Here is a 25563-nt window from a genome sequence, read left to right on the forward strand (position 1 = left end):
GCGAAGAAAGGTGTTAACAAGAGCTTTCTGCAAAGCATCCTGCCTACCAGTGCTTGAATGTCTCATGTGAGCTGCTGACCACCCACAGAAAAGGAAGAAACTCTTCCAGATAAGTGAATAAAAAAACATTTAAGTTTGCGGGATAGCCAGTTTAATGAAATGTAAGAAGATACTGAATATAAGATTTAATACTCACATTAAACAAGACAATTAAACATTATACACAAAACAAACACCTTAGTAAAATATAAAAGTCATTTATGTGTTTTCTGATTGTCAAGCCTTTAAAAAGTACCTGCTGACATAAGTGCATACTTCTACACCCTGCCTAATTGTAGAATATATTAAAAATAGAATGGGGAACACATCTCATTTTTATTGCATATATAGAACATCCTGCACTTTTAATGAACTGAGATTAGCAGGTTTTCCATACATTCAGAAAGATACTGTACTATTTAGGCCTTCTCATATCAGACAGAGGACAGCTGGATTGCCAAGCATTATTTTAGACCCTGAAACTGGATAGGTTGGATGTGAAGTTAACAATTCAAAATCCTTCTTCCTTGTATGTGGTGCATTTTGGTTATCTTCAGACCCATCTATGGGTAGCATTTTCATATACTGTATATAAACTGATAGAATGAACAAGATGATGTTTGAATATTTTTGAAAAGAAGTAATAGGGCCCCAGGGCATTACTGCTGGTCCCCTGATCACACTCATCACTGTGGTTTTTCCCAAAAAATGGATTATGGCATTATCAGTAAATGTGCCTTTAAAATCTGAATGTTAAAATGTACAGTTTCCATGTACAATGTCTTCTAAAGAGACTATATGTATCTAAAAGATATGGTCTTTAAAGGGGCTGTCCCTTTATTGACATGCAGGAAATGCCTGGAGATACCTGCTCAGCCGATCACTGGCTGAGATGGGTCACCTACTACTGTGTGTCAAGCGGGAACCAGGGAATGGAGAACAGTTGGAAGCAGGCAAGTGGCAGAGCAGTGGTAGAAGGGGACTGGTGAGGTGAGTAATGCTTCTTCTTTTTAGACAAACCATTTTATCTTGGTGGACTGCCCGTTTCAACTCCTCAGGTAAAAATTTCATTTTACTCAACATGGTAAAAAATATGAAATGAACCGTATATATGACACATTTCAATACGTTTCCAATTTTCTTTCTACAATAAAACATATTTTTATGTAGACTATATTGCTTTTTTATTGCCTTCGACATAGATAATGACCCAAAACAACATCTAATTGAATTTACACAACAACAACAATTTAGCAGTCGTCCATGTCAAAAACTAAAGTTTAGAAGAGAGGATCTATGAGGATTGTAAATGGAAGCAGATTTCAGATGAATGTATGACAACCATCTAACCAGCCTGCAGATCTGGCAATCTACATGTAGGCTGAGAAGATGCCTGCTCACACACACACAGCTTCACAAGGATTGCTGCACATGGCTGAAACTGTAAGACATTAAGCATGGCAGAATTCACAGCATGCACACATCCTGTTCTATCCAGGGAAAGGTAACGTATATACAGGGGATTTGGAGCAAAGTATCTGAAAAATAGATCTGCTGAATGAATACTGGATCTATTCATTTACAGGGGGTATCTGGGTTCAGAGCAGAACCCGGACATATCCTCTTCTTCCTCCACTCAGCCCCTTTGACATAAGCAGCGGAGAATTTCATGCTCCGATGCTCTCCCTTCTCCCTGTGTTAAATCGCACAGGGCAAGGGCTTTGTCTGGAAATCTGGTGACCTCCCGGGTTCTCCATGGGTAAGCTAGACAAAGGCTAGCAGTGAGCCTAGCAGTGAGCCCCTTGACGTCACCGGCACTAATGGGCAGGCTTTAGGGCTAGCCGGTAAAACGGCTAGGGCAGCTATAAAGCCCCCCTTCCCCATCAGTGCCAGTGAAGTCACTGGGCTCACTGCTAGGCAGAAGCCTCTGTCTAGCAGTGTAAAAATATTTTTAAAAAAGTCCTTGCCCTACGCGATACAGCACAGGGCAAGGGAGAGCATCGGAGCATGAAATGTCATGTCAGAGGGGCTGAGTGGGGGAAGAAGGGGATATGTCCGGGTTCAGCTCTGAGCCCCTTTAACACAGAGCTTTCAAATAGCTTTTGAAATGTCTGACCGACCGATCAAAGGTTTTGATTAGTGGGGGTTTCACCGATCGCTATAATGATAAAAAAAGAAGTGCTCACATATCACGCTGTCTTTCCTGGCTGCAGAGGATAGAAATGAGATGGGACCATAGACTTTCTATTGTGCCCCCCTCCGGCAGAAAGGAGAGAGAGCATGTTAGGTGACTCTCCTCGTTCTAGTGATCAGTGGGGGTCTAAGCACTCAGATCACTGGAAACAGATCCCTGGATCAACAGGTTATCATCAGTGAAGCCTCATAAATGAGTAGTGTGAATATAGCCTGCACTGAGGCACAAGAAGTCCCTGGACTACGGACTGCTGACTAGGCATTTTGTGTGCGCCATTGTATGGTACTTAACCAGTAGATATTTATTAATATGTTCAATGATGTATGTACATATAATATACATATGAGTATTAGTCCACATACAGTATTACATCCTATAATCCACTTGCAATGTACAGCATAAAACTTGAAAAGCTAGATGCACAGCATATCTGTAAACTCTCACATACTGTGGATATTCAAGCAGAGAGTAGCCATCTGGTATGGGAATCAGACAGTCGTTTCACTCTGTTCCTGGTATTTATGATAATCATTTTGCAATGTATTATTATTTTATTAATTTACATAGCGAGCATCAACATTTCCACAGAGCTGTACAGAGATTTTCTATCCCCATTTGGGCTCAAAATCTAAATGAACCTATTAGTATATGTATTGGAGCGTAGGAGGAAACCACACAAACATGGAAAACAGCACTTCTAACCACAGAGCTCCAGTGAGCGCTGAGGCTGTCCATTATACAGCGGCTGTGCCGGGTATTAGAGCTCAGGCCCATTCACATGCATAGGACTTGGCTTCACATAGGTCATGTGAACGTGACTGGCCTAGGAAGAAGCCGCATCGCTTACAAGAGCGCCATGGTCACTTGAAACAGCTGATCGACGGGGATGCCGGGAGTCAGACCCCCACTGATCAGATATTGATGACCTATTCTGAGAACAAGCCATCAATAACAAACGTTCAGACAACCCCTTTAAAGGAGTTATCCAACCCCTGTAATGCCCGGGCCCCTCACACACAATGTAGCAGGCGGGGACGAGACTCCCTAGCATCGCGGGTGACATTAGGGAGGCTTGTTCCCGTCACGGCCTGCTATTGCCTGTCCAACCCCACCCCCGCCACCGGATGTTTTCTTCTGCGTGGTGGGCATGCGGGGATCAGAAGCGATGCGGGTGTCGGGGAGCGAGGTAAGTACATTGTGTGTGAGGAGCCCGGGCATATGAGGGGTTGGATAACCCCTTTAAAACAGAGAAATGCTGAATAAATAAATGTATTTTGGTGCCATGCTATTAGGTGCATCTTTTTACTAGGGTGACATGGATTATAAAGTGTCCTGGAAACTTTCTGACTCCCTACCATTAAGCCTAAACTGCTGACATATATAATGGATCCATGGATATAGTTTATGCCAAATCTGATCCTACCATCAAAGGGATGCAGCAGATATGATTTCTAAGACCAGGTGACTAAAATAGACCAGACATCTAAAATCTACTTTCCATGTGGGACAGCAGTTCTGTAGATAGAGTCTGTTCTGCAGCTGAGCAATTTCTGAGATGCTACAAATCATTCTGCAAGTCGTACAGATCACATTTCTTCTTCGTTCTGTTCTGATCGGTGGTTTTTATTTGAATTACAACTGAATTGTTTGACCATTTTTGCATGATTTTATGAACTGAGTTGTTACCATATTATCGTCTGATTAGATATTTTTATTAAAGGGGCTATTCCACGAAAAGTATTTATTATCTAAAGCCAGGATAGGTGGTCTGAATGCTGGGACCCCCAGTGATCTAGAGTATGAAGGGTCCCGAGTGTCCTCTCTGAAAGGATCAGTAGTACACACGTCAGTCCACTTCTCCATTCACCTCCATGGGCCTGAGGTAGACAGTGCCCTGTCAGTCCCATAGAAGTGAATAAAGCAGTGGACCAACATGCGTACAATCGCTCCATTCACATATGATTTGGGGATCCTTCATTCTTGAGATCACTGGGGATTCCAATGATCAAGGCCTCACAATTTTTTTTATCACCACTCAAAGCATGTGGCTTTGTTTTCAGAGTTTTGTTCCAGTTGTGGGACGTGGCACTAAAACCTACAGTTTCCGGCATCAAACACCACAGAGTCAGTCAGCTCTGCACACTTTTCCCCCATAGTTGCTTCAACCTCCCTTTATTATAGGCCTTTAGTGATTCAGCCCTCTATATAGGACATCATGATGACGACCCTTACACTGGCTGAGTGGATTTCAAGCAACCAGCCATGGGACGTCATCATGAAAGTAATAAACACTGAAGTAGTGATCCCATAACTCACAAGATACACTACGAATAGTAGATTTTGAAACGTAAGTACATTACAAAGTGCATTTATCTGGAATGTTTAGAACAAGAGAAAATAGAAAAAAATGTCTCAGAAACCCCTTTTACTGCTTAAAGGGGTTGGCTCATCTCATGCATTGAAGTCATATTGCTAGATTATGCCTTCAAAGTCACATAAGTCTGGGTCCCACCTCCAGAACGGGGCCCTCAAAGTGAAGGACAGCACAGTGCGCATGCGTGGCATGCTCTGTAACAATCTCTATGGGAACTGCTGTTTACAGAAGTCCCACAACAATGAATGAAGAGCACACTGCGCATGCATGACCACCTTTCCATTCACCGCCGCTATGGGGCTGCCAGAAATAGCCAAGGCAACACTCGGCTATCCTCAGAGGGTGGCCATGTTTGTGCAGTGTGCTCTCCATTCATTGCTGTGGGACTTCCGTAAACAGCAGTGCAGTTCCCAGAGAGATTGATAGAAAGCATGCCACACATGCGCAGTGTGCTGTCCTTCACTTTGGGAGCCCAGTTTTGGAGATGAGACAACCCTTTTAAGAAAGTGGTCAGTGACTGTAATTGACACACAAAACCATACAAGAGTAGGTTCAGGAAAATCCTTTGGGCCTCGTTTATCAAAAAGGTCTAAAAATAAATAAAGAAAAACTGCCCAGTGCAACCAAATAAAAGCTGCACTGTGATTAGTTGTCATCAGTTGAAATGGCATGCAGCAAATTTCAGCAATACTAAACCTATACCTAAGATATCAAAATCTGTGGATTATAAAATGTGCCATGGAGCAGCTAAAGAGTACTCTTAGAATAAAATGGGAACATTGCCTGGTCAGCATCAAATTATCCAAATGAGCCTTTAAACATGAAACAAACACCTGTTTTGGAGGAAAAAGGTGCACATGGGTAACAATGATGGGAAATTAAAATGACTGGGAATTGGGATAGATTTGGCTGACCTGTAGGGAAACTACGCAGATAGGTGCACTGATACAGGCTGTAGAGCAGAGTTAAAAGGCAGGGTGCCGATATAAAACAATATCGAGTATTTTTACAATGATTCATTCAGTTTCCTGATATGGCTTGAAACACACTGGGCCTTATCACTGAAGAGATTGAGCTACTGCAAGGACCTGGTTATGGGAGTACCGGTATTAATATTACGGTGCCCACTGGCCTCTGAGAATTAGGGCAAAGCTAACACCCTTAAACAAAGAATATTTTCTGCAGAAGCATTTCCTATGCTTTTAAGAACTATGGAAGAAAATGGGGCCAAGTACGGCATTCACTGTGCCCTAATGGAAATGTGTTTCCCTTAGCAATCATGGAAATGTACAGTACATTAAACATGCATATGTCTGCAGCTAGATAAGACAAGTGATTAGTTAGAAAATACTGATAAGCCTGTTGACATAAAAGGATTGGCTCTCAATGCTGAAAATAAAAGCTTATAACACAAGTAAGGCAGCAAAAGGATAGATGTGGAGTCAAGTTCATTAATTATTCAAATACGATGCAAAATAGCTCTCCTTCAGAAGGAAGAAAGGTATGCAGAAGAACTCGTCTTCAGAAGGAAAAGTATTCAGAATTCACCTTCAAGGGAAATAAAGTACTCAGAAGAACTCGCCTTCAGACGGAAGAAAAGTATTCAGAAGAACTCTTCTTCAGAAGGAAGAAAAGTATTCAGGAGAACTGGCCTTCAGAAGGAAGAAAAGTATTCAGGAGAACTTGCCTTCAGAAGGAAGAAAGGTATTCAGGAGAACTCGCCTTCAGAAGGAAAAGTATTCAGAAGAATTCACCTTCAGAAGGAAGAAAAGTATTCAGGAGAACTCGCCTTCAGAAGGAAAAGTATTCAGAAGAATTCACCTTCAGAAGGAAGAAAAGTATTCAGGAGAACTCGCCTTCAGAAGGAAAAGTATTCAGAAGAATTCACCTTCAGAAGGAAGAAAAGTATTCAGAAGAACTCTTCTTCAGAAAAAAAGAAAGCTGTCTCACTAGTGCCACCTTGTAATTGTAAATGTTCAAACTTTATATACAGGGGGCATTTGTAGGTGGCACTACAGAGACAGTGTTTTCTTTCTGGGGGAAACTTATTCTGCATACTTCTTCCAAAGAAGCACTGCCCTGTCTCCCTACCAGCAGGATCTCCACAAGGAGAATCAGCACCTGCCATTACTCAAAACACTGAATTATCTGCTGTTTGCTATCCTCAATAAATGGACCCTGCAAGTGAATTGCTTGAAGCTTATGAAGCCAAAATTTATAAAATATCTAGATGATATTTTAGGCCAGGTTTCCACATTCAGGTATTGGTGTTTGAAACCAGGAGTGGATTCAAAACGAAGAAAAGACTCAGTCCATCCTTCATATGTGTCATTTGTTTATGATCCATTCATGGCTTTGGCTTCAAAAACTCGGTGAAAAACCTGAATATGGAAATTCAGCCTTAGGCTTCAGATTTGGATTACCATTTCCAAGAACAGGAATACTAAACTGCTGGACCGACCGTGGTTGCCAGCTGTCTGGACCTCTATGTGTCCCTTCTTCAACTGTATCTGCATCCTCAGTACGCAGATAAAGTTGAATACAATGGTGAAGCAGGGAGCTGATAGAAACCTGCTTCACTGTTCTCCTGCTCTCCATGGTTCAGTGATGGCAGGTGCAACGTGGTGATGTCATCACACTGGCTGCTCCAAGCCATAGACAGCAGAACATACACACAGACATGCTTCGCTCTGTTGGTCAGGAGAATGTGGGGTAGGGGAGTATTTAAACTGGAGGCACTTAAGGGGGCATAAGTCTGTGAGGGGGAAGATAAGGCCATAACTGTGCGAAGGGGGCCACAAAAAGGGGCATAACTGTGTGATGGGGGCCACTAAAGGGGGAATAACTGTGTCTGAGGGGCCACTAAAGGAGGCATAACATTGTGTGGGGTCACTAAAAGGGGCATACCTATAATGGGGGCATCACTGTGTGGTAGGCAATCTAATGAGGCATAACACTATGAGGGGGCATCACTCTGTTTTCCATTTTAATCAATTTTTTCCAGTAACAAAGCAAGGGTTAACAGCCAAACAAAACTCAATATTTATTGCCATGATTCTGTAGTTTATAGAAACAACCCATATGTGGCCATAAACTACTGTACGGGCACACAGTAGGGCGCAGAAATAAAGGAACACCATATGTTTTCTGGAAGGCAGATATTGCTGGACTGGTTTATTTACACCATGTCCCATTTGAAGCCCCCTGATGCACCCCTAGAGTAGAAACTCCAAAAAAGTGACCCCTCAAGGTATTCAAAACTGATTTCACAAACTTTGTTAACCCTTTAGGTGTTCCACAAGAGTTATTGGCAAATGGAGAGGACATTTCAGAATTTAAAGTTTTTGGCAAATTTTCCATTTTAATCCATTTTTTCCAGTAACAAAGCAAGGGTTAACAGCCAAACAAAACTCAATATTTATGGCCCTGATTCTGTAGTTTATAGAAACACCCCATATGTGGTTGTAAACTACTGTACGGGCACACGGCATGGCGCAGAAAGAAAGGAACACCATATGGTTTCTGGAAGGCAGATTTTGCTGGATGGGTTTTTAGACACCATGTCCCATTTGAAGCCCCCTGATGCACCCCTAGAGTAGAAACACCAAAAAAGTGACCCCATTTTGGAAACTACGGGATAAGGTGGCAGTTTTGTTGGTACTATTTTAGGGTACATATGATTTTTGGTTGCTCTATATTACACTTTTTGTGAGGCAAAAAAAGAAATTCAGAAATTTAATCTCCATTTGCCATTAACTCTTGTGGAACACTTAAAGGGTTAACAAAGTTTGTAAAATCAGTTTTGAATACCTTGAGGGGTGTCGTTTCTTAAATGGGGTCACTTTTTGGAGTTTCTACTCTAGGGGTGCATCAGGGGGGACATGGTGTCAAAAACTGCCTTCCAAAAACCATATGGTGTTCCTTTCCTTCTGCGCCCTGCCGTGTGGCCATACAGCAGTTTACGACCACATATGGGGCATTTCTGTAAACTACTAAATCAGGGCAATAAATATTGAGTTTTGTTTGGCTGTTAACCCTTGCTTTGTTACGGGAAAAAATTGATTAAAATGGAAAATTTGCCCAAAAAATTGCTGTTTTGGCATCGTTTATATTTTTTATTATTTACAACGTTCATCTGACAGGTTAGATCATGTGCTATTTTTATAGAGCAGGTTCTTACGGACGCGGCGATACCTAATAAGTATACCTTTTTTTATTTATTTCGGTTTTACACAATAATATCATTTTTGAAACAAATAAATATCATGTTTTAGTGTCTCCATAGTCTGAGAGCCATAGTTTTTTCAGTTTTTAGGCGATTGTCTCAGGTTGGGTATTATTTTTGCGGGATGAGATGACGGTTAGATTGGCACTATTTTGGAGGACATACAACTTTTTGATCGCTTGCTATTACACTTTTTGTGATGTAAGGTGACAAAAAATGGCTTTTTTGACACCGTTTATTTTATATTTTTTTACAGTGTTCACCTCAGGGTTTAAGTCATGTGGTATTTTTATAGAGCAGGTTCTTATGGATGCGGCGATACTCAATATGTCTACTTTTTATATATTTTTTAAGTTTAACATAAAAAAGCATTTTTGGAACAAAAAAAATCATGTTTTAGTCTGAGAGCCATAGTTTTTTTTATTTTTTGGGCCATTGTCTCATGTAGGGGCTCATTTTTTGCGGTATGAGGTGACGGTTTTATTAGTACTATTTTGGCGTACATACGACTTTTTTGATCACTTTTATTACCTTTTTTGGGAAGTAAGGTGGGCAAAATTACAATTTCATCATAGTTTTTATTTAGATTTTTTTATTGCGTTCACCATGCAGGGAAAATAACATGACCGTTTTATAGATCAGGTCGTTACGGACACGGTGATATCAAACATGTGTAGGGAATTTTTTGCTATTTTATTTTTTAACTTTTTTATTTTTTTTACCCAGACCCACTTGGTTCTTGAAGATCCAGTGGGAATGATGTCTGTATAATATAATACAGTACACTATATAGTGTACTGTACTGTATTTTCACTTTACTTAGTCTGATCAGTCTTCTGCCTTTAGCAGAAGTCTGATCAGCACCATGGACAGCCGGAAGCCTGTGAAGGCGTCAGGTTGCCATGGTAACCATCACTCGCTGCCACAACAGAGCAGCGGGTGATGGGGAGGGAGGGGGGCCCCCTCCCTCTGTGATCCCGTCAAGAATCGGGGGCTGAAAAGGCACAGCAGCCGCCGATGGGAGAGGGAGGGAGCTCCCTCCCTGTTAACCCCTTCCATACAGCGGTCCCTATGGACCGCAGAATGGAAGGGGTTTAACCGCTGACATCTGTGTGATGTCAGCCATTTCAGAGTGTCAGGAATGTGCTGAATGTGCCCGCCCTGTCGTCCGCACTGCCGCACCGCCCGTCCGCCGGCACATCACAAAGAGGGCGCAGGGGAGGGGGGTTAAACATTAAAAAGAGGCATTTTGAAGTTTCTGATCCCCGCCATCACGGACCGCGGGGATCAGAAACTTCCGAAAGCGCTGCGAACCGCAGGTCTGAATTGACCAGCGGTTTGCAGCAATCGCCGATATGGGTGGGGGGGGGAATTTGCCTGCTAATTGATTTCAGCAGGCACCCAGTTCCAATCACCGCCTGCCGGGTGGCAGGCTACAGTCAATGGGGCCAGTGGGAATGTGGTAACATCCAGAGAGCTCCAGCGAGCTATTCTCTGCTGGAACAGCCTGCCAGAGAGCTCTGAAACGCAAATGTGAAAGAGGCCTAAGAGAGGTGAGAACATAAAAGGGGTCATTTATTATACTGAAAAACGCCTATTAGGCGTATTCCAGGAGCAGATGGCAGCATAACGGTTAGTTGTGACGCTATCTGCAACTTCTCCCCGCTCATGCCAGGTCTAAAATTATGAGCGTGATGTGGGCGGGTGAGGGGACGAGCCAGCCGTCTCATTCATCATTTTATATGCCTGGTTTAGGTGTAGAAAATTGTCTAAATGTAAGACAGCTAGGAAGCTTTCTTACATTCAGAACTGGCACTGGATGCGCCGAAGTTGTGGAGAGGCCGGCACATCTTCATAACTTCGGTGGACCCTGCTCCAGCTATGGGCCTTTATTAAGACCGGCATCTAAAACACTGGTCATAATAAATGTGTCCGAAAGTTTCTTCCACGACTAAAAACTTGCCGAACTCAATTATTACATTGCTGAATGTATAAATCATAAAAAATTAGAACCAGAATTAGAATATTGTTTCTGATTTCCATATATATTACATCTTTTTATCCACAAAAGAAATGTAAAGTAAGACAAGCACTTACTGATGTGAAGGCTAGCAGCTCTTCTTCTGTCAGCTTGTGCACTGGGTTATTCTTCTGTAAATCAATGCTGTGAAGAGAATTCAAATGATCACTATTAGATAGGTTACATAAAATACTAAAACACCGGACTTGAGGATGCCCGCCAGCTGTACTGGAGCCCGGCCCGCTGATCACCCCTCAGCTGAAATATAACAAAACATTTGCAAAATAAAATTGGCTGGCTCACAGTAATTTATTTGTGACTTTTAATAAATCCCCCCTATACATAAAAAGTCTATAAGTTCTAAACATTTCTACACAAGGAATACTGTACAATTCATATATTATTAAAAAACCGGAATTAGTCTTACCGGTAATTCTGTTTCCATGAGATCATCACAACGGCATACAAGGAGATTGACCCCTGACCTCTGTAGGGGCAGGAACAGAGAAAGGTTAAATACCCTCCTCCCACTACCAACACCAGTGTTTCCAAAATCACACAGAGCAACCCGGTGGTTGAAAATAGTGAAAAAAAGGTATTACTTCATACCTTCTAGAGACCTACTAGGTCAAAAACGATTTAAATCATAGGGAGGGAATAACGTGCCGTCGTGATGATCTCATGGAAACAGAATTACCGGTAAGACTAATTCCGGTTTTTCCATAGCATCATCACGACGGCATACAAGGAGATATAAAAAATATATCAGTTAAGGGGGGGCTACAGCCTGGAGGACTTTCCGCCCGAAGGACAGATCAGAAGATCTGGAAAGATCCAGGCGATAGTGTTTTATAAATGTATGAATGCTGGACCAAGTGGCAGCACGACAGATTTCCTCCAGAGAAGCCCCAGCTCTCTCCGCCTGAGAGGAAGACATGGCCCGAGTGGAATGGGCCCTAATGTTGACTGGACATGTAAGGTTTTGTATTTGGTAACAAAGACTAATGGCTTCTTTGAGCCATCTAGCTATAGAGGACCGGGAGGCTTTTTGGCCCTTAAATCTTCGTCCAAAAAGGACTAGTAGATTGTCAGATTTCCTAAACTTCCCCGTCACCGTGATATAGTTTAGGACTGCCCGTCTAACGTCCAGAGAGTGAAACGCCGATTCTTTGTCATTAGAGGGGTGCTGGCAAAAAGAAGGTAGGGTAACTTCCTGGCTCCGATGAAAATTGGATACGACTTTGGGGAGAAATCCAGGATCCAGACGGAGAATAATTCTATCATCTAGAATACGGAGGTAGGGTTCCCTGATTGATAGGGCTTGTAATTCCCCTACTCTGCGGGCCGAAGTTATCGCAATTAAGAAGGCCGTTTTCAAGGACCATAATTTTATTGGACAGTCAGACATGGGTTCAAAGGGTGGTAAAGTAAGGCCTGTAAGAACGACGTTCAGATCCCAGGAAGGGACACGGGCGATGATCGTTGGGCGGAGCCTCGTCGCTGCCTTAATGAATCTTTTGATCCAACGATGGCCGGCTATATCTTGGTCAAAGAAACAACCTAGGGCTGAGATTTGGACCTTCAAGGTAGAGGGTCTAAGTCCCAGGTCCAGACCTTGCTGTAGGAAATCCAGTATTCTTTGGATGTTGGGTTTACGCAAATGTGGCGATTCGTCCCCACTCCAGGAACAAAAACGTTTCCAGATCTTAAGGTAAATTGCTGACGTTACCTTCTTTCTGGAGGCTTTCAAGGTAGCAATAACTTCGTCTGACAGGCCCTGAAGCTTCAGGGTTTGGGACTCAGGATCCAAGCCGTCAATTTCAGAAACTGCGGGTTTGGGTGTAGAACTGGACCCTGCTGGAGTAGATCCCCCCGCACAGGAAGGAGCCATGGATCTTGTAGGGAAAATTTTTGGAGGGATGAGAACCAGCTTCTCTTTGGCCATAGGGGAGCGATCACAATCACCGTGGCCTTGTCTTGGAGAATTTTTTGTACCACCTTCGGAATTAGAGGAAGTGGAGGGAAGGCATAGCACAGATTCCAATGCCAACGAATGACGAAGGCGTCTAAGGCATGAGGTCTGTCCCTGGGGTTTAGGGAACAGAATGTTTCCACCTTTGAGTTTGCCCTGGTGGCAAACAGATCCACGTCGGGCATCCCCCATTTCCTTACTACTAGCCCGAATATTTCTGGACTTAGAGACCATTCTGTATGGTCGATTCTGTGGCGACTGAGAAAATCCGCTTCCTGATTTAGTATTCCCTTCAGATGAACTGCCGATATAGAGGCCACATTCTGTTCTGCCCAAGCAAAGATTTTTGTTGACAGTGCTTGTAGGGTTACGGACCGTGTTCCCCCTTGATGGGAGAGGTAGGCAATGGCCGTAGTGTTGTCCGACAGCACTTTTATGTGATGATGACACAACATTTCCTCTGCTACCTTTAACACCTCCCAGACTGCTCTCAGTTCCCTGAAGTTCGATGACTGGGATCTGATCGAATCTGGCCAAGTGCCCTGGAACATACGATCCCCCACCTTTGCACCCCAGCCGGACAGACTTGCGTCTGTTATTACCTGGACCTGGGGAGTCTTCTGCCACAGATTTCCCCGTGATAAGTTTCCGTGGTCTTTCCACCAATTTAGGGACTGCAGAATCCGAGTTGGTGGACTTACTTGATGATCTAGAGAGGATTGGCACTTGTTCCAGACACTCAGGATCCAGGACTGTAGGGGTCTGAAGTGTATTTGACACCAGGGAACTGCCGGAATACAAGATGTTAGCAGGCCCAGCAGACTCATCGCCTCTCTGATAGAGCAAGATCTTCTTTTCTGAAAGGACCTGATCTTTTGTTGGAGGACTGATATTTTGTCTCGAGGTAGGAATACCGCTTGCTTTCGGGAGTCTAGGATCATCCCTAAAAAACGAACTTCCCTTGAGGGGGTGAGGACGGACTTTCCTTTGTTTACGATCCACCCCAGATCGTCTAGGATGGAGAGAAAAAGCCTCAGGTCCGAACTGATTTGGCTGAGACTTTCGCTGACTAGAAGGAAATCGTCCAAATAAGGGATTATCATAAGTCCCTGTCTTCGGGCAAAGGCGACCATCTCTACCACTACTTTGGTAAATATTCTTGGCGCAGATGAAATCCCGAAGGGAAGGGCCCTGAACTGGTAGTGATGGACGTTCCCTGATATATCCTGGATTGCAAACCGGAGAAACTTCTGTGAGTCGGTGTGAATGGGAATGTGGTAATAAGCGTCTTGTAGGTCTATTGTGCACATGAAGACGTCTTTGCTTAGCAGAGGGATTGTAGATGCTAGGGTCTCCATCCTGAATTTCTGATAACGGATGAACCTGTTTAGTGGTTTCAGGTTTATGATAGTCCGAAAAGTGCCTTCTTTCTTCCTGATTAGAAATAGGGTTGAATAGAAACCCCTGCCTCTTTCTGGAGGCGGGACCGGTGAGATTACATTCATTAAGTGAAGTTTCTGGACTCCTTGCCAAAGGTTCATTTGGAACCGTGTCAGTGAAAATTTGTTTGGGGGTCTTGAAGACCACTCTATTTGGTAGCCTGCCCCGACTACCTTGGAAATCCAGGGGTTCTGGGAGATGGATTCCCATGACCCCAGGAATCTTGAGAGTCTTCCCCCCACCCCGACGTCATTGCTTATCGGAGGATTTTGGGTGGGAGAAGGATTGGCCTCTTCCTCTTCCTCCTTTTGGATAGCTCCAACGTCCTGATTTCCCTTTCCCCCTGTAGCTTTTTTCTTGACCCGAGGAGGGGCGAAAAGGATACCGGCGTCTGGAGGGGCGATCTTCCGGAAACCCCTTCTTTCTGTCCGCGGCCTTCTCTAGAATCTTATCTAGCACCGGGCCAAACACATATTCTCCAGAAAAGGGTATGGAACAAAGCTTAAATTTAGACGTCTTGTCCCCCGACCAGCACTTCATCCAGAGGGCTCTTCTGGCTGCATTGGAAAGTGCCGCGTCTCTGGCAGAGAATCGGACTGATTCAGCAGAGGCATCCGCCAGGAAGGCCGTGGCGGATTTTAAAAGAGGGAGAGAACTAAGAATTTGTTCCCTAGATGTTCTATCTTTAATATGAGTTTCCAATTCTCCCAACCAAAGATACATGGATCGGGCGACTGAGGTAGCCGCAATATTGGTTTTAATATTGAACATGGACGCCTCCCAGGATTTCCTGAGAAGACTGTCCGCTTTACGATCCATTGAATCTTTAAGTTGGGAGGTATCTTCAAATGGGAGAGATGTTTTCTTGTTCACTTTGGCCACCTGTACATCGATCTTGGAAATTTCATTGAAAATTTTAGATTCCTCTGGATCAAAAAGCAACCTATTTTTGAACGCAGCCGGGACTCCCAGACGTCTTTCTGGATCTGCCCACTCATCAAGGACCATATCCCTAATACTCTCGTTAATGGGGAACACACGAGTTTTCTTGACTCTTAGGCCCCCAAACATTTCTTCTTGTACTGAATGGGTACGTTGCACTTCCTCCACGCCCATGGTCGACCTTACTGCCTTTAATAGGTCGGACATTTCTTCTGTAGAAAAGTAATATCTACGACTGTCATCCACTGAGTCTGTATCAGAGACTCTCTCCCCCTCTTCCCATGACCTAACGGAGTGGGCACTTTCATCCGCCATAACTTCTAGGTCCGAAGGGGATGGAGACCTAGCCCGCTTCCTCTTAGGTTGCGGCAAGTCGGGGGGATTAGTGGACAGGTGGGCCAGGGATGAACGGATTTCTTCCTGAATCATGGTTTTCAATTCCTCTTTTAAGGAGGGTGCTTCATCCCGTACAATATTAGAAATACAAGACTTGCACAACTTTTTAGGGTAGTAGTCAGGAAGTCTGCAATTGCAGGAGATACATTTGAGTGTTTTTTTGATTTTTTTCGGGGCTTCTTTAGCCTAAAAGAGAGGAGAAGGCAGGGCATCAGGGTATGACCACTAGAGGGAGAGAGAGAGAGCAAGAGGGGGTCAGCAGAAGCGAGCTAGCTGCCCCTGGAAATAACTTTCTCTCTCTCTTTTTTCCCCTTCCCCCTATTACAGCAGGAGAGGGGGATCAACAGACTCCCTGACCTGCACATACAATACCCCCGAAGGGGACTCACAGTTGGTAGCAGCGCCGGTGGCTCAGCTCTAGGGGATCGCTCAGATGCAGACATCGTCCTCTCTGCAGGCAAGGGTTCCGCACCAGTGGGGACCGATCCTGGGAGCGTTTTGACACGGGCGGTAACCAGCGTTCATGCCTCGGTTTGAAACTGGGCTCCACGCTGCCGCCGCGACGTCACTTCCGGGTCGCCGGCCGTGACGTCATAAACATGCGCTCCATGCGCCGGCGCGCACCCAGCTATCGCCCGAGTAGGCTAGGAGGGAGTCTGCGCCAGGGAACAGGCCCCGGAATAACCAGGACGAGATAGGCCCTGAACCCCCTGCCCAGCGTTAGTACTTGGACCGCGGGAGGGCAGGGGGACGCCATGCTGGATGCCGGCGTTTTTCCAAAGGTAACGGAAAAATAAAAAATAAACAGGTTCCATTTCCTTAGCTTCATCTCCCTGCATACAGGGAGACCTTTCTCTGCCCTGTCCTCTGTAGGGACAGGAAACACTGGTGTTGGTGGTGGGAGGAGGGTATTTAACCTTTCTCTGTTCCTGCCCCTACAGAGGTCAGGGGTCAATCTCCTTGTATGCCGTCGTGATGATGCTATGGAAACCTTATATATAAAATTGAATACATTAGATGATCCAGGTCCCTAAATGCGGAGCTCTCGCATTATTAGTAAGGCTACTTTCACACTAGCGGCAGGACGGATCTGACAGGCTGATCACCCTGTCGGATCCGTCCTGCCGCCGCTCCGTCCCCATTGACTATAATGGGAACGGGGGCGGAGCTCCCGTGCAGCACGGCGAAAGGACGCCGGACTAAAAGTACTGCATGTCCAACTTTTTAGTCCGGCGGCCTCTCACCGCAAACTGCCGTGCTGCGCTGGAGCTCCGCCCCGTCCCCATTATAGTCAATGGGGACGGAGCGGTGGTCTGGCGGCATGGCGAAATAGCGGCAGGACGGATCTGACATGGTGAACAAAGTACCCTAAAAAAATTAAATAAAACTACAAGCGGCTATAAAGTTAGTGGGATATTTCCTTGTGAACAGAGTTCTGCTTATATATTTCAAATATAGACCTTTTCAGATATGCTAGACAGAATCCCGTCGTTATAAATGGCCCAGAGCCCATATATTTAGCACAGCTACACCTGTGCTTCAGCGCTCTGTGTGCTGACTATAACCTCTGTCCACATAAAGTGAAATGGTAGATGCTGAGTTGGAAACACACTAGATTAGTGTCAGAGACACAGTGGATTAGTTACTATTATGGGGGATCTGTGGATGACACTGTTATGGAGGGGGATCTGTGGATGACACTGTTATGGAGGGGGATCTGTGGATGACACTATTATGGGGTATCTGTGGATGGTACTATTATGGAGGATATGTGGATGACACTATTATGGGGGATCTGTGGATGACACTTATGGGGGATCTGTGGATGACATCCTGTTATGGGGGATCTGTGGATGACATCCTGTTATGGGGGATCTGTGGATGACACACTGTTATGGGGAATCTGTGGATGACACTATTATGGGGGATCTGTGGATGGCACTGTTATGGAGGGGGATTTGTGGATGACACTGTTATGGAGGGGGATTTGTGGATGACACTTATGGGGGGGATCTGTGGATGACACATACCGTATATAGCATCTTATGCTATATGTCTCATCCACAGATCCACCCCATGACAGTGTCATCCACAGACCCCCCTCCCTATAACAGTGCCGCCATCTACAGAACCCCCTCCCCGCCGCTCACAGGAGTATACATTTATAAACTGTAATCCGTATCCTGCAGTAACTTTAAATCAGCTCTCATCTCTTTACTACCTTACACTCAGCTCCAGTAACAGGCAGTAACACACCAGTAACTTGTAGCGACGCGGCCTATCACTCACTGACTGACTTACAAAATAAAAAGGCTCGGGACTGGCCAGGCCCAACACTCCCCCCCCCCTCGGGTCCGGGTCCCTTACTGGGGTATCGGCTGTACCCCCCTAATGGCGGCCCTAAATGCGAGAGCTCTGCATTTAAGGACCTGGATCATTTAATGTATTACATTTTATATATAAGGTTTTAATAATATATGAATTGTACAGTATTCCTTGTGTAGAGATTTTTAGAACTTATAGACTTTTGTATGTATAGGGGGGATTTAATAAAAGTCGCAAATAAATTACTGTGAGCCAGCCAATTTTATTTTGCAGGTTACATAAAATGACAATAAAATAACATTGGAAGTGGTCAGAACACTCGACGACCCCTTCTACAGTACAGTGAGTAACACACATGAAGAATTATAACATATGAAATCAGAAATTTATGTTTTACATTTTTCCATCTCTCAAAGTGGAAAGGGACACTGAGTATAACAGTCTCTCTTTACGGTAAAGGGAAGAGAACCTATCAAAAATATGCCAGACCGCACTAGAATTAATCAATGACTTTATTAAATCACAATAAAAAGGAGTTCAAAACAGTGCAGGAAAGAACTTGGCGGCATCACTGGATGAGATCACATTGGGCAATCCACCCTCGGATGAAGGATCACCAAAACGCACGTTGGGGCTGGCGCCATCTTGGATAGAGACACTTTATGGGTAATTGATCACTCTTACTTGCCATCAATGTTGCTGCACTAGGCATTTTCGATCATCGGTATTATTTGTTATATGCTGATTGTGTCTGCCCAATGTGATCTCATCCAGTGATGCACTGCACTGTTTTTAACTCCTTTTTATTGCAATTGATTAATTCTAGTGCGGTCTGGCATATTTTTGGTTCTTTTCATTTAGTCATTGCCATAGGCACTTTTGTGTTTTTGATTACCGGTATATGGTCACCGGATGTTAGTTACTACTGTGACACTGTCTCTCGACAGTCTCCATTGTTTGTACTGGTGCTTATAAAAACTATGCATGTAGGTTGCTTTATTAGGTTTTCATCTCTTTTAAAGGGAATCTGTCAGCTCTGAAAAAAACACCAAACCTCAGTCATGTAATTTGTGTCTTCATAATCACTTACATTCTGACGCTGTGCTCCCACAGACCAGCAGTAAAATGCATTGAGAGGACCCCTGAGCTCATGCACATAATGGAGAGGACTCAAAGAGGAGTCCTCTCAATGCATTTTACTGCTGGTTTGTGGGAGCACAGTGTTGGAATGCAAGTGAGTATGAAAATAAAAATTACCTAACCGGACTCTGCATCACTTACACTATACACCTCTTATTCTAGTTTGGGGGGTGTTTTATTGCCAACAGATTCCCTTTAAATGAAACCTGTCATATTTGCTTAATCTGATGACTTTTTCCCTTCACTCCCTCCCTCCTTCCATTCTTGAACAACTGCGACCGATAGTTCTGGCACACGATATACAAAGGTGACTAAGTTGTGGGTGATCCTCTAACGTTGTCCAATCAGTGCAAACACAATCAGAGCAGTGAAGATCACTCCGCATTAAGTACTGAATACCAGGGACATCACCCATGGTTATACACGGCCATTATATGATATCAGGCAGCAGAACCACCACCCAGATCATCTGTAAACAACGAGCTACAGAGGGAAAAAGGCAGATTAAAACGTTTATCTAGGTGACAACTTTGTTATTCCAGGTGTTTACAAGGTGACAACTATGTTATAATACATAGCTGTGTCCTGATTTCAGTGACAAACATCCACAAGTAACTGCACAAATACAGACACCAATTGCCGCAGACCTGGCCATGACCCCCTACATGATTTTGATTTGATTGCTTTAATATGGCGGGATAATATATATATATATATTTATATATTTTACTTATCCTGTACCAATATACTGTATTCTGCAGCACTTTACAAATCACAGGGTGCATATACAACCAATATCAGACATTACACAATGGTCATGCCTTGTCTCCATGAAACAACTCCTTTTACCCTTCAGGGTAAAGTAACCCACATGTTCAAAAATTCCAAAATTGTGCAGCAAAAGAAATGGCATGAAAACCTTCATGCACATCCATCTCTTTTCTAGCCTAACCCCTCTGAAGCCATTGACAGCACAATCTTGTGATGCTCTTTAAATATTACTTTATTTCCAAAGAATAGGACTAAGTTCCCACCAGCTGCATATTCTGTCTACTCCAGGAAATCTCAAAATGTATACCTTAAATCTTTTCATAGCCTTTAATGGAAATGCAATATGCCAAGAGTGGGACTTGCCACATGCTTTTTACCTGGAAATAGCAACGCTTTTCAAAACAAAAAGCGTGTACCATGGACTCCCTAACACAACTGTATGGGATACAGGTCAATGTATTGGTGCAACAAATCTGGTGCATACATTGAGCGTTTTTTACAGTGTAGATATGGAATTAATTGAGCCTACATAAGACTGAAAAAAAGCAACTATATCGCATGATAAGAACTTGTTCTCTCATTTGTGTGAGATGTGATTGACACGGAGGTCAGACAACAGTGTTTGTTACTTTCTAAAATCTCTACACGCAAACAGCTGCATTTATGTGTGCACAGTTATATACTGACAGACATAGATGCGTAAACTGCCAGAAATACTCATCTACTAAATATTAACAATGAGGTCATAGAAGCAACACGGGCACCCAAGGAATGCTGCAGCTGACACTGCAATAAAATATGCAGAGCTTTTCTAATACAAGATGGATGTAATTTTAGAGCTGCTCTAATCAGTGGTTTGCCAGCTACCATTGGTATGGAGCAGGACAGGTCAACACATGAAGTAGAAGAATATCTGACTGTTCCCGTCCTCTGGTTTGCCATGTTCTGACTGACCTCCTGGTGAGTACCCATCACTCTGTAGTGGACCACACCACAGCTCCATCAGTGCTACCACAAACCGTGGCTATTTTCGGACTGCGACCTGAGAATCTTCCCGCAGCTACAGATGCAGCCGAGCTAAACCGTGACAAAAGCCATTGAAATTCATTGAAAAGTTAGTTATCTTTATCTTGCCATTCTTTACTTAACGCGTTAACCATCAAATTTAGCTTGGCTGCATCTGTAAGTTCACATTTTTTCAGGGGTTAGTGTAAAGACCAGGAGATTCCTTAGACTCAGTAACCAGTGCATCAAATTATTTGCAGAGTATAGAATCTACTTTCAGGTACATGATCATAACACAATTCCTTTAGCAGAATAAAATATTGCATAATAATGCTAAAACAGGGGTGTGAAAATCTTATCGCCCGACGCCCAGGACATGCAGTTCCGGGCGCCGGGCAGGTAGCTTGGCCCTGCTGCGGGCAAGTAGCAGGGCTGAGATGGCTTTATTTACCGGAGCAGTGGACGTAGTGAATCCGCGACGAGCTGGGCGTGGAGAGGCGTTCCCATGGTGATGGGAACGCTTGAAGTTAAAATATACCATCGGATTGGAGAAAACTCAGATTCGATAGTATATTCTAAACCCAAGGTGTGATTGGGGACGCACCTCTGACAGGGCACTGCCATCCGCGGCACCTTCTGACAGGGCACTGCCATCCGCGGCACCTGAGGGGTTAATTGTGCGGACGGCAGCTCCCTGTCAGAGATCGGGTGCCGGGAATGTTTCTACAATATTTGCATTGGTGGGCAGTGCGCCCCCCCTCCCCGGTATTAAAATCATTGGTGGGCAGTGCGCCCTCCACCCGCCCCCTCACCAGTATTAAAATCATTGGTGGGCAGTGTGCCCTCCCCCCTCCATCATTGGTGTCAGTTGCAGTTCCGATCGGAGTCCCAGCAGTGTAATGCTGGGGCTCCGATCGGTTACCATGGCAGCCAGGACAATACTGGCGCGCCTTCTTCTTGTAACTTACATGTCTGTGCGGCGCATTGCTATAAGCATAAGTAATGCGCCGCACAGACCTGTGAGTTACAAGAAGAAGGCGCGGCAGGCGGCCATAGCGCATGTAAGTATAATCCTGCTGAGTAACGGACCATGGCAGACAGGACTTCAGTAGCGTCCTGGCTGCCATGGTAACCGATCGGAGCCTCAGCATTACACTGCTGGGACTCCGATCGGAACTGCCGCTGCCACCAATGATGGAGGGGGGAGGGCGCACTGCCCACCAATGATTTTAATACCGGGGGGGGGGCGCACTGCCCACCGATGATTTTAATACCGGGGAGGGGGGAGAGGGCGCACTGCCCACCAATGCAAACATTGTAGAAACATTCCCGGCACCCGACCTCTGACAGGGAGCTGTGATCACATTAAGGCCTCGTTCACACCAGGCAGTGCGTTCCGGCCTGATTCTGTCCAGAATGCACTGCACCGCATTGCAGCCGGCTAACTATACTGTGGGGCAGGAGAGGGCGTAATGGTCTGTTGAAGTGATTGGCACCATAACCATGCCCAGCGGCTGCAATGCGATCGGCTGCACAGGATCGCAAGGCACATTATGCTTGCAGTCCAGTCCAAACAAAATGCTGTAAGCAGAATTTTGACCGGACCTCAGGCATAATTGTGCCTTGCAATCCCGTGCATCTGATCGCCTGCGGCTTTGGCTACGGTGCCATTCACTTCAATGGATCGTCACGCCCCCTCCTGCCCCACAACATAGTGAGCCGGCCGCGATGTAGTGCATTCTGGACAGAATCATCTGGTGTGAACGAGGACTAAACTTAGAGTCATTTCACACCATAAAGACTGGACGCAAGCCAGCCACCTCTCCGCATAAGGAAGCGTGGCGGTGCATTGAAATATGGTTTTGATTTTAAATAATTTTTTGTATCAGGACAAGTAGATTGTCATGAAGGACAATTAGATCGAACCCCCGATTTAGTCCTTCAACAAGTAGTTTTTTATCTTTTATTTCCACACCCCTGTAAATGGGATGTTGAATTTGAAATTAGTATGTGTAACGTTAGTGAATTTCTATGATAGGACAATTTTGTAATACTCTTTCTAAATTCATCTATTTTTAAAAAAAATTTAACAATTAAAAGAATGGTATATCATTAGCCAGCGCTCCAGAAGGCGATCACAATGGTCGCCAAACCGCCTGGAAATTTGCTGATAACGACAAGACTTTTTAGCCATGTTGCCATTTGCGACAGGGCTGCCGTGCTGTAGCTGAATATTGCGGAGGGGCATGGGAGCCAATGATTCCTTGCCCCGCCGGTATTGCCACGTATGTAACGATCTGCTAAAATAAATAAATTTAAACTGCGTTAAAACAACCAATTTTTTGGTCACCTTGCACCATAAAATGTAATAATGAATGATTAAATCATATGTACCCAAAAATGGTACCAATAAAAACGTCAACTCTTTCTGCAAAAAAACGAGCCCTGCACAAGACGATCGGCAGAAAAATAAAAAAAATATGGAGAAAATGGAGACACACAAACATATTAAAAAATAAAAAAATGCTTTATTATGTAAAACTGAAACAAAGCAAGTAGACATATTTGATATCATTGCGTCCGTAACAACTATAAAAACAGCACATGATCTACCCTGTCAGATGAATGTTGTAAAAATAAAAGTTAAAAACATTGCCAAAACACAAAAAATTTAATATAGAGCAATTAAAAATCATATGTTCCCCAAATAGTACCAATAAAACTGGCACCTTATGCCCTAGTTTCCAAAATGGGGTCACTTTTTGAGAGTTTCTACTGTAAGGGTACATCAGGGGGGCTTTAAATGGGACGTGCCATCTAAAAACCAGTTCAGCAAAATCTGCCTTCCAAAAAACATACGGGGTTCCTTTTCTTCTGCGCCCTGCCGTGTGCGCTTTCATCAGTTTACGACCACATATGGGGTGTTTCTGTAAACCACAGAATCAGGGCCATAAATATTGAGTTAGGTTTGGCTGTTAACCCTCGATGTGTCAAAGAAAAAAATGGAAAATCTGCCAAAACAGTGAAATGTCATCTCGATTTTCCTTTCATTCTTGTGGAACACCTAAAGGGTTAACAAAGTTAGTAAAATCAGTTTTGAGTATCTTGAGGGGTGTAGTTTATACAATGGGGTAATTTGTGGGGGGTTACCACTATGTAAGCCCCACAACATGACTTCGGAATTGCTTCTAAAATTCTAAGCCTTCTAACGTCCTAAAAAATAAATAAATGACATTTCCAAAATTATGCCAACATAAAGTAGACATATGGGGAATGTTAAGTAATAAATATTTTATGAGGTATCACTTTCTATTTTAAAAGCAGAGAAATTGCAATTTTGCTAAATTTAATTTTTCAATTTATTTTGTAAATTTTGGATTATTTTATAAATAAAGGTGAAATATATAGACTCAAATTTACCACTGTCATGAAGTACAATGTGTCACGAGAAAACAATCTCAGAATGGCTTGGATAAGTAAAAGCGTTATTACCACATAAAGTGACATGTCAGATTTTCAAGATTAGGCTCTGTCAGGAAGGGGGAAATGGCCCAGATGTGAAGTGGTTAAATTATAATTATATATATTTTCAATTTGGAGACCAAAAATTTAATTTGGCTCCTAAATTTTTCAGTTTAGGAGCCAATGGCTCCTGTTTATTTATTTTTTGTCTAAAGCACGGTTAGCACTCTTGGTGCTGTTATACAGTCAATGTAACTTTAACTAAAGAATGATGTCACGGTGTCACGTGGATAAGACTTAAATTCCATAAATATTTCAAAAGATTAGGTACTTACTGTTCTCTTGTAATGCTTGTATTACAATTACAGATGTTAATTTTCCAATTTTCTCATAGTAGACAGTACAAGGCCAATTCGTAAGACGTCATATGACTTTCCTTACAATCTCCCATAGAATGATATAATGATGTTTGTGAAGAATTAAAAGAGGACCTCTGAGGAACGGCGCTGTCACAGGGCATAGAGGACAGCCAGGAAGATGAAGTCGATCATATGCTTTATTTATGAAACTACAGGGTGGGCCATTTATATGGATACACCTTAATAAAATTAAAATGGTTGGTGATATTAACTTCCTGTTTGTGGCACATTAGTATATGTGAGGGGGGAAACTTTTCAAGATGGGTGGTGACCATGGCGGCCATTTTGAAGTCGGACATTTTGAATCCAACTTTTGTTTTTTCAATAGGAAGAGGGTCATGTGACACATCAAACTTATTGGGAATTTCACAAGAAAAACAATGGTGTGCTTGGTTTTAACGTAACTTTATTCTTTCATTAGTTATTTACAAGTTTCTGACCACTTATAAAATGTGTTCAATGTGCTGCCCATTGTGTTGGATTGTCAATGCAACCCTCTTCTCCCACTCTTCACACACTGATAGCAACACCGCAGGAGAAATGCTAGCACAGGCTTCCAGTATCCATAGTTTCAGGTGCTGCACATCTCGTATCTTCACAGCATAGACGATTGCCTTCAGATGATACGAGATGTGCAGCACCTGAAACTACGGATACTGGAAGCCTGTGCTAGCATTTCTCCTGCGGTGTTGCTATCAGTGTGTGAAGAGTGGGAGAAGAGGGTTGCATTGACAATCCAACACAATGGGCAGCACATTGAACACATTTTGTAAGTGGTCAGAAACTTGTAAATAACTCATGAAAGAATAAAGTTACGTTAAAACCAAGCACACCATTGT

The 25563-nt window shown here is 43.7% G+C and overlaps 1 protein-coding gene across 1 annotated transcript in view; it reads right to left on the reverse strand.

The window, feature by feature from the left end:
• Positions 1-25563, reverse strand: part of TTC27 (tetratricopeptide repeat domain 27) — a 411030-nt gene that overhangs the window by 163208 nt on the left and 222259 nt on the right. Inside the window, exon 10 of the mRNA XM_040429555.1 lies at positions 10930-10996. Within this exon, the coding sequence (XP_040285489.1) occupies positions 10930-10996 (67 nt within the window). The remainder of the gene's footprint in view (positions 1-10929; positions 10997-25563) is intronic.

The sequence above is a fragment of the Bufo bufo genome, chromosome 4 (assembly GCF_905171765.1).
Source record: "Bufo bufo chromosome 4, aBufBuf1.1, whole genome shotgun sequence".
Classification (NCBI taxonomy): domain Eukaryota; kingdom Metazoa; phylum Chordata; class Amphibia; order Anura; family Bufonidae; genus Bufo; species Bufo bufo.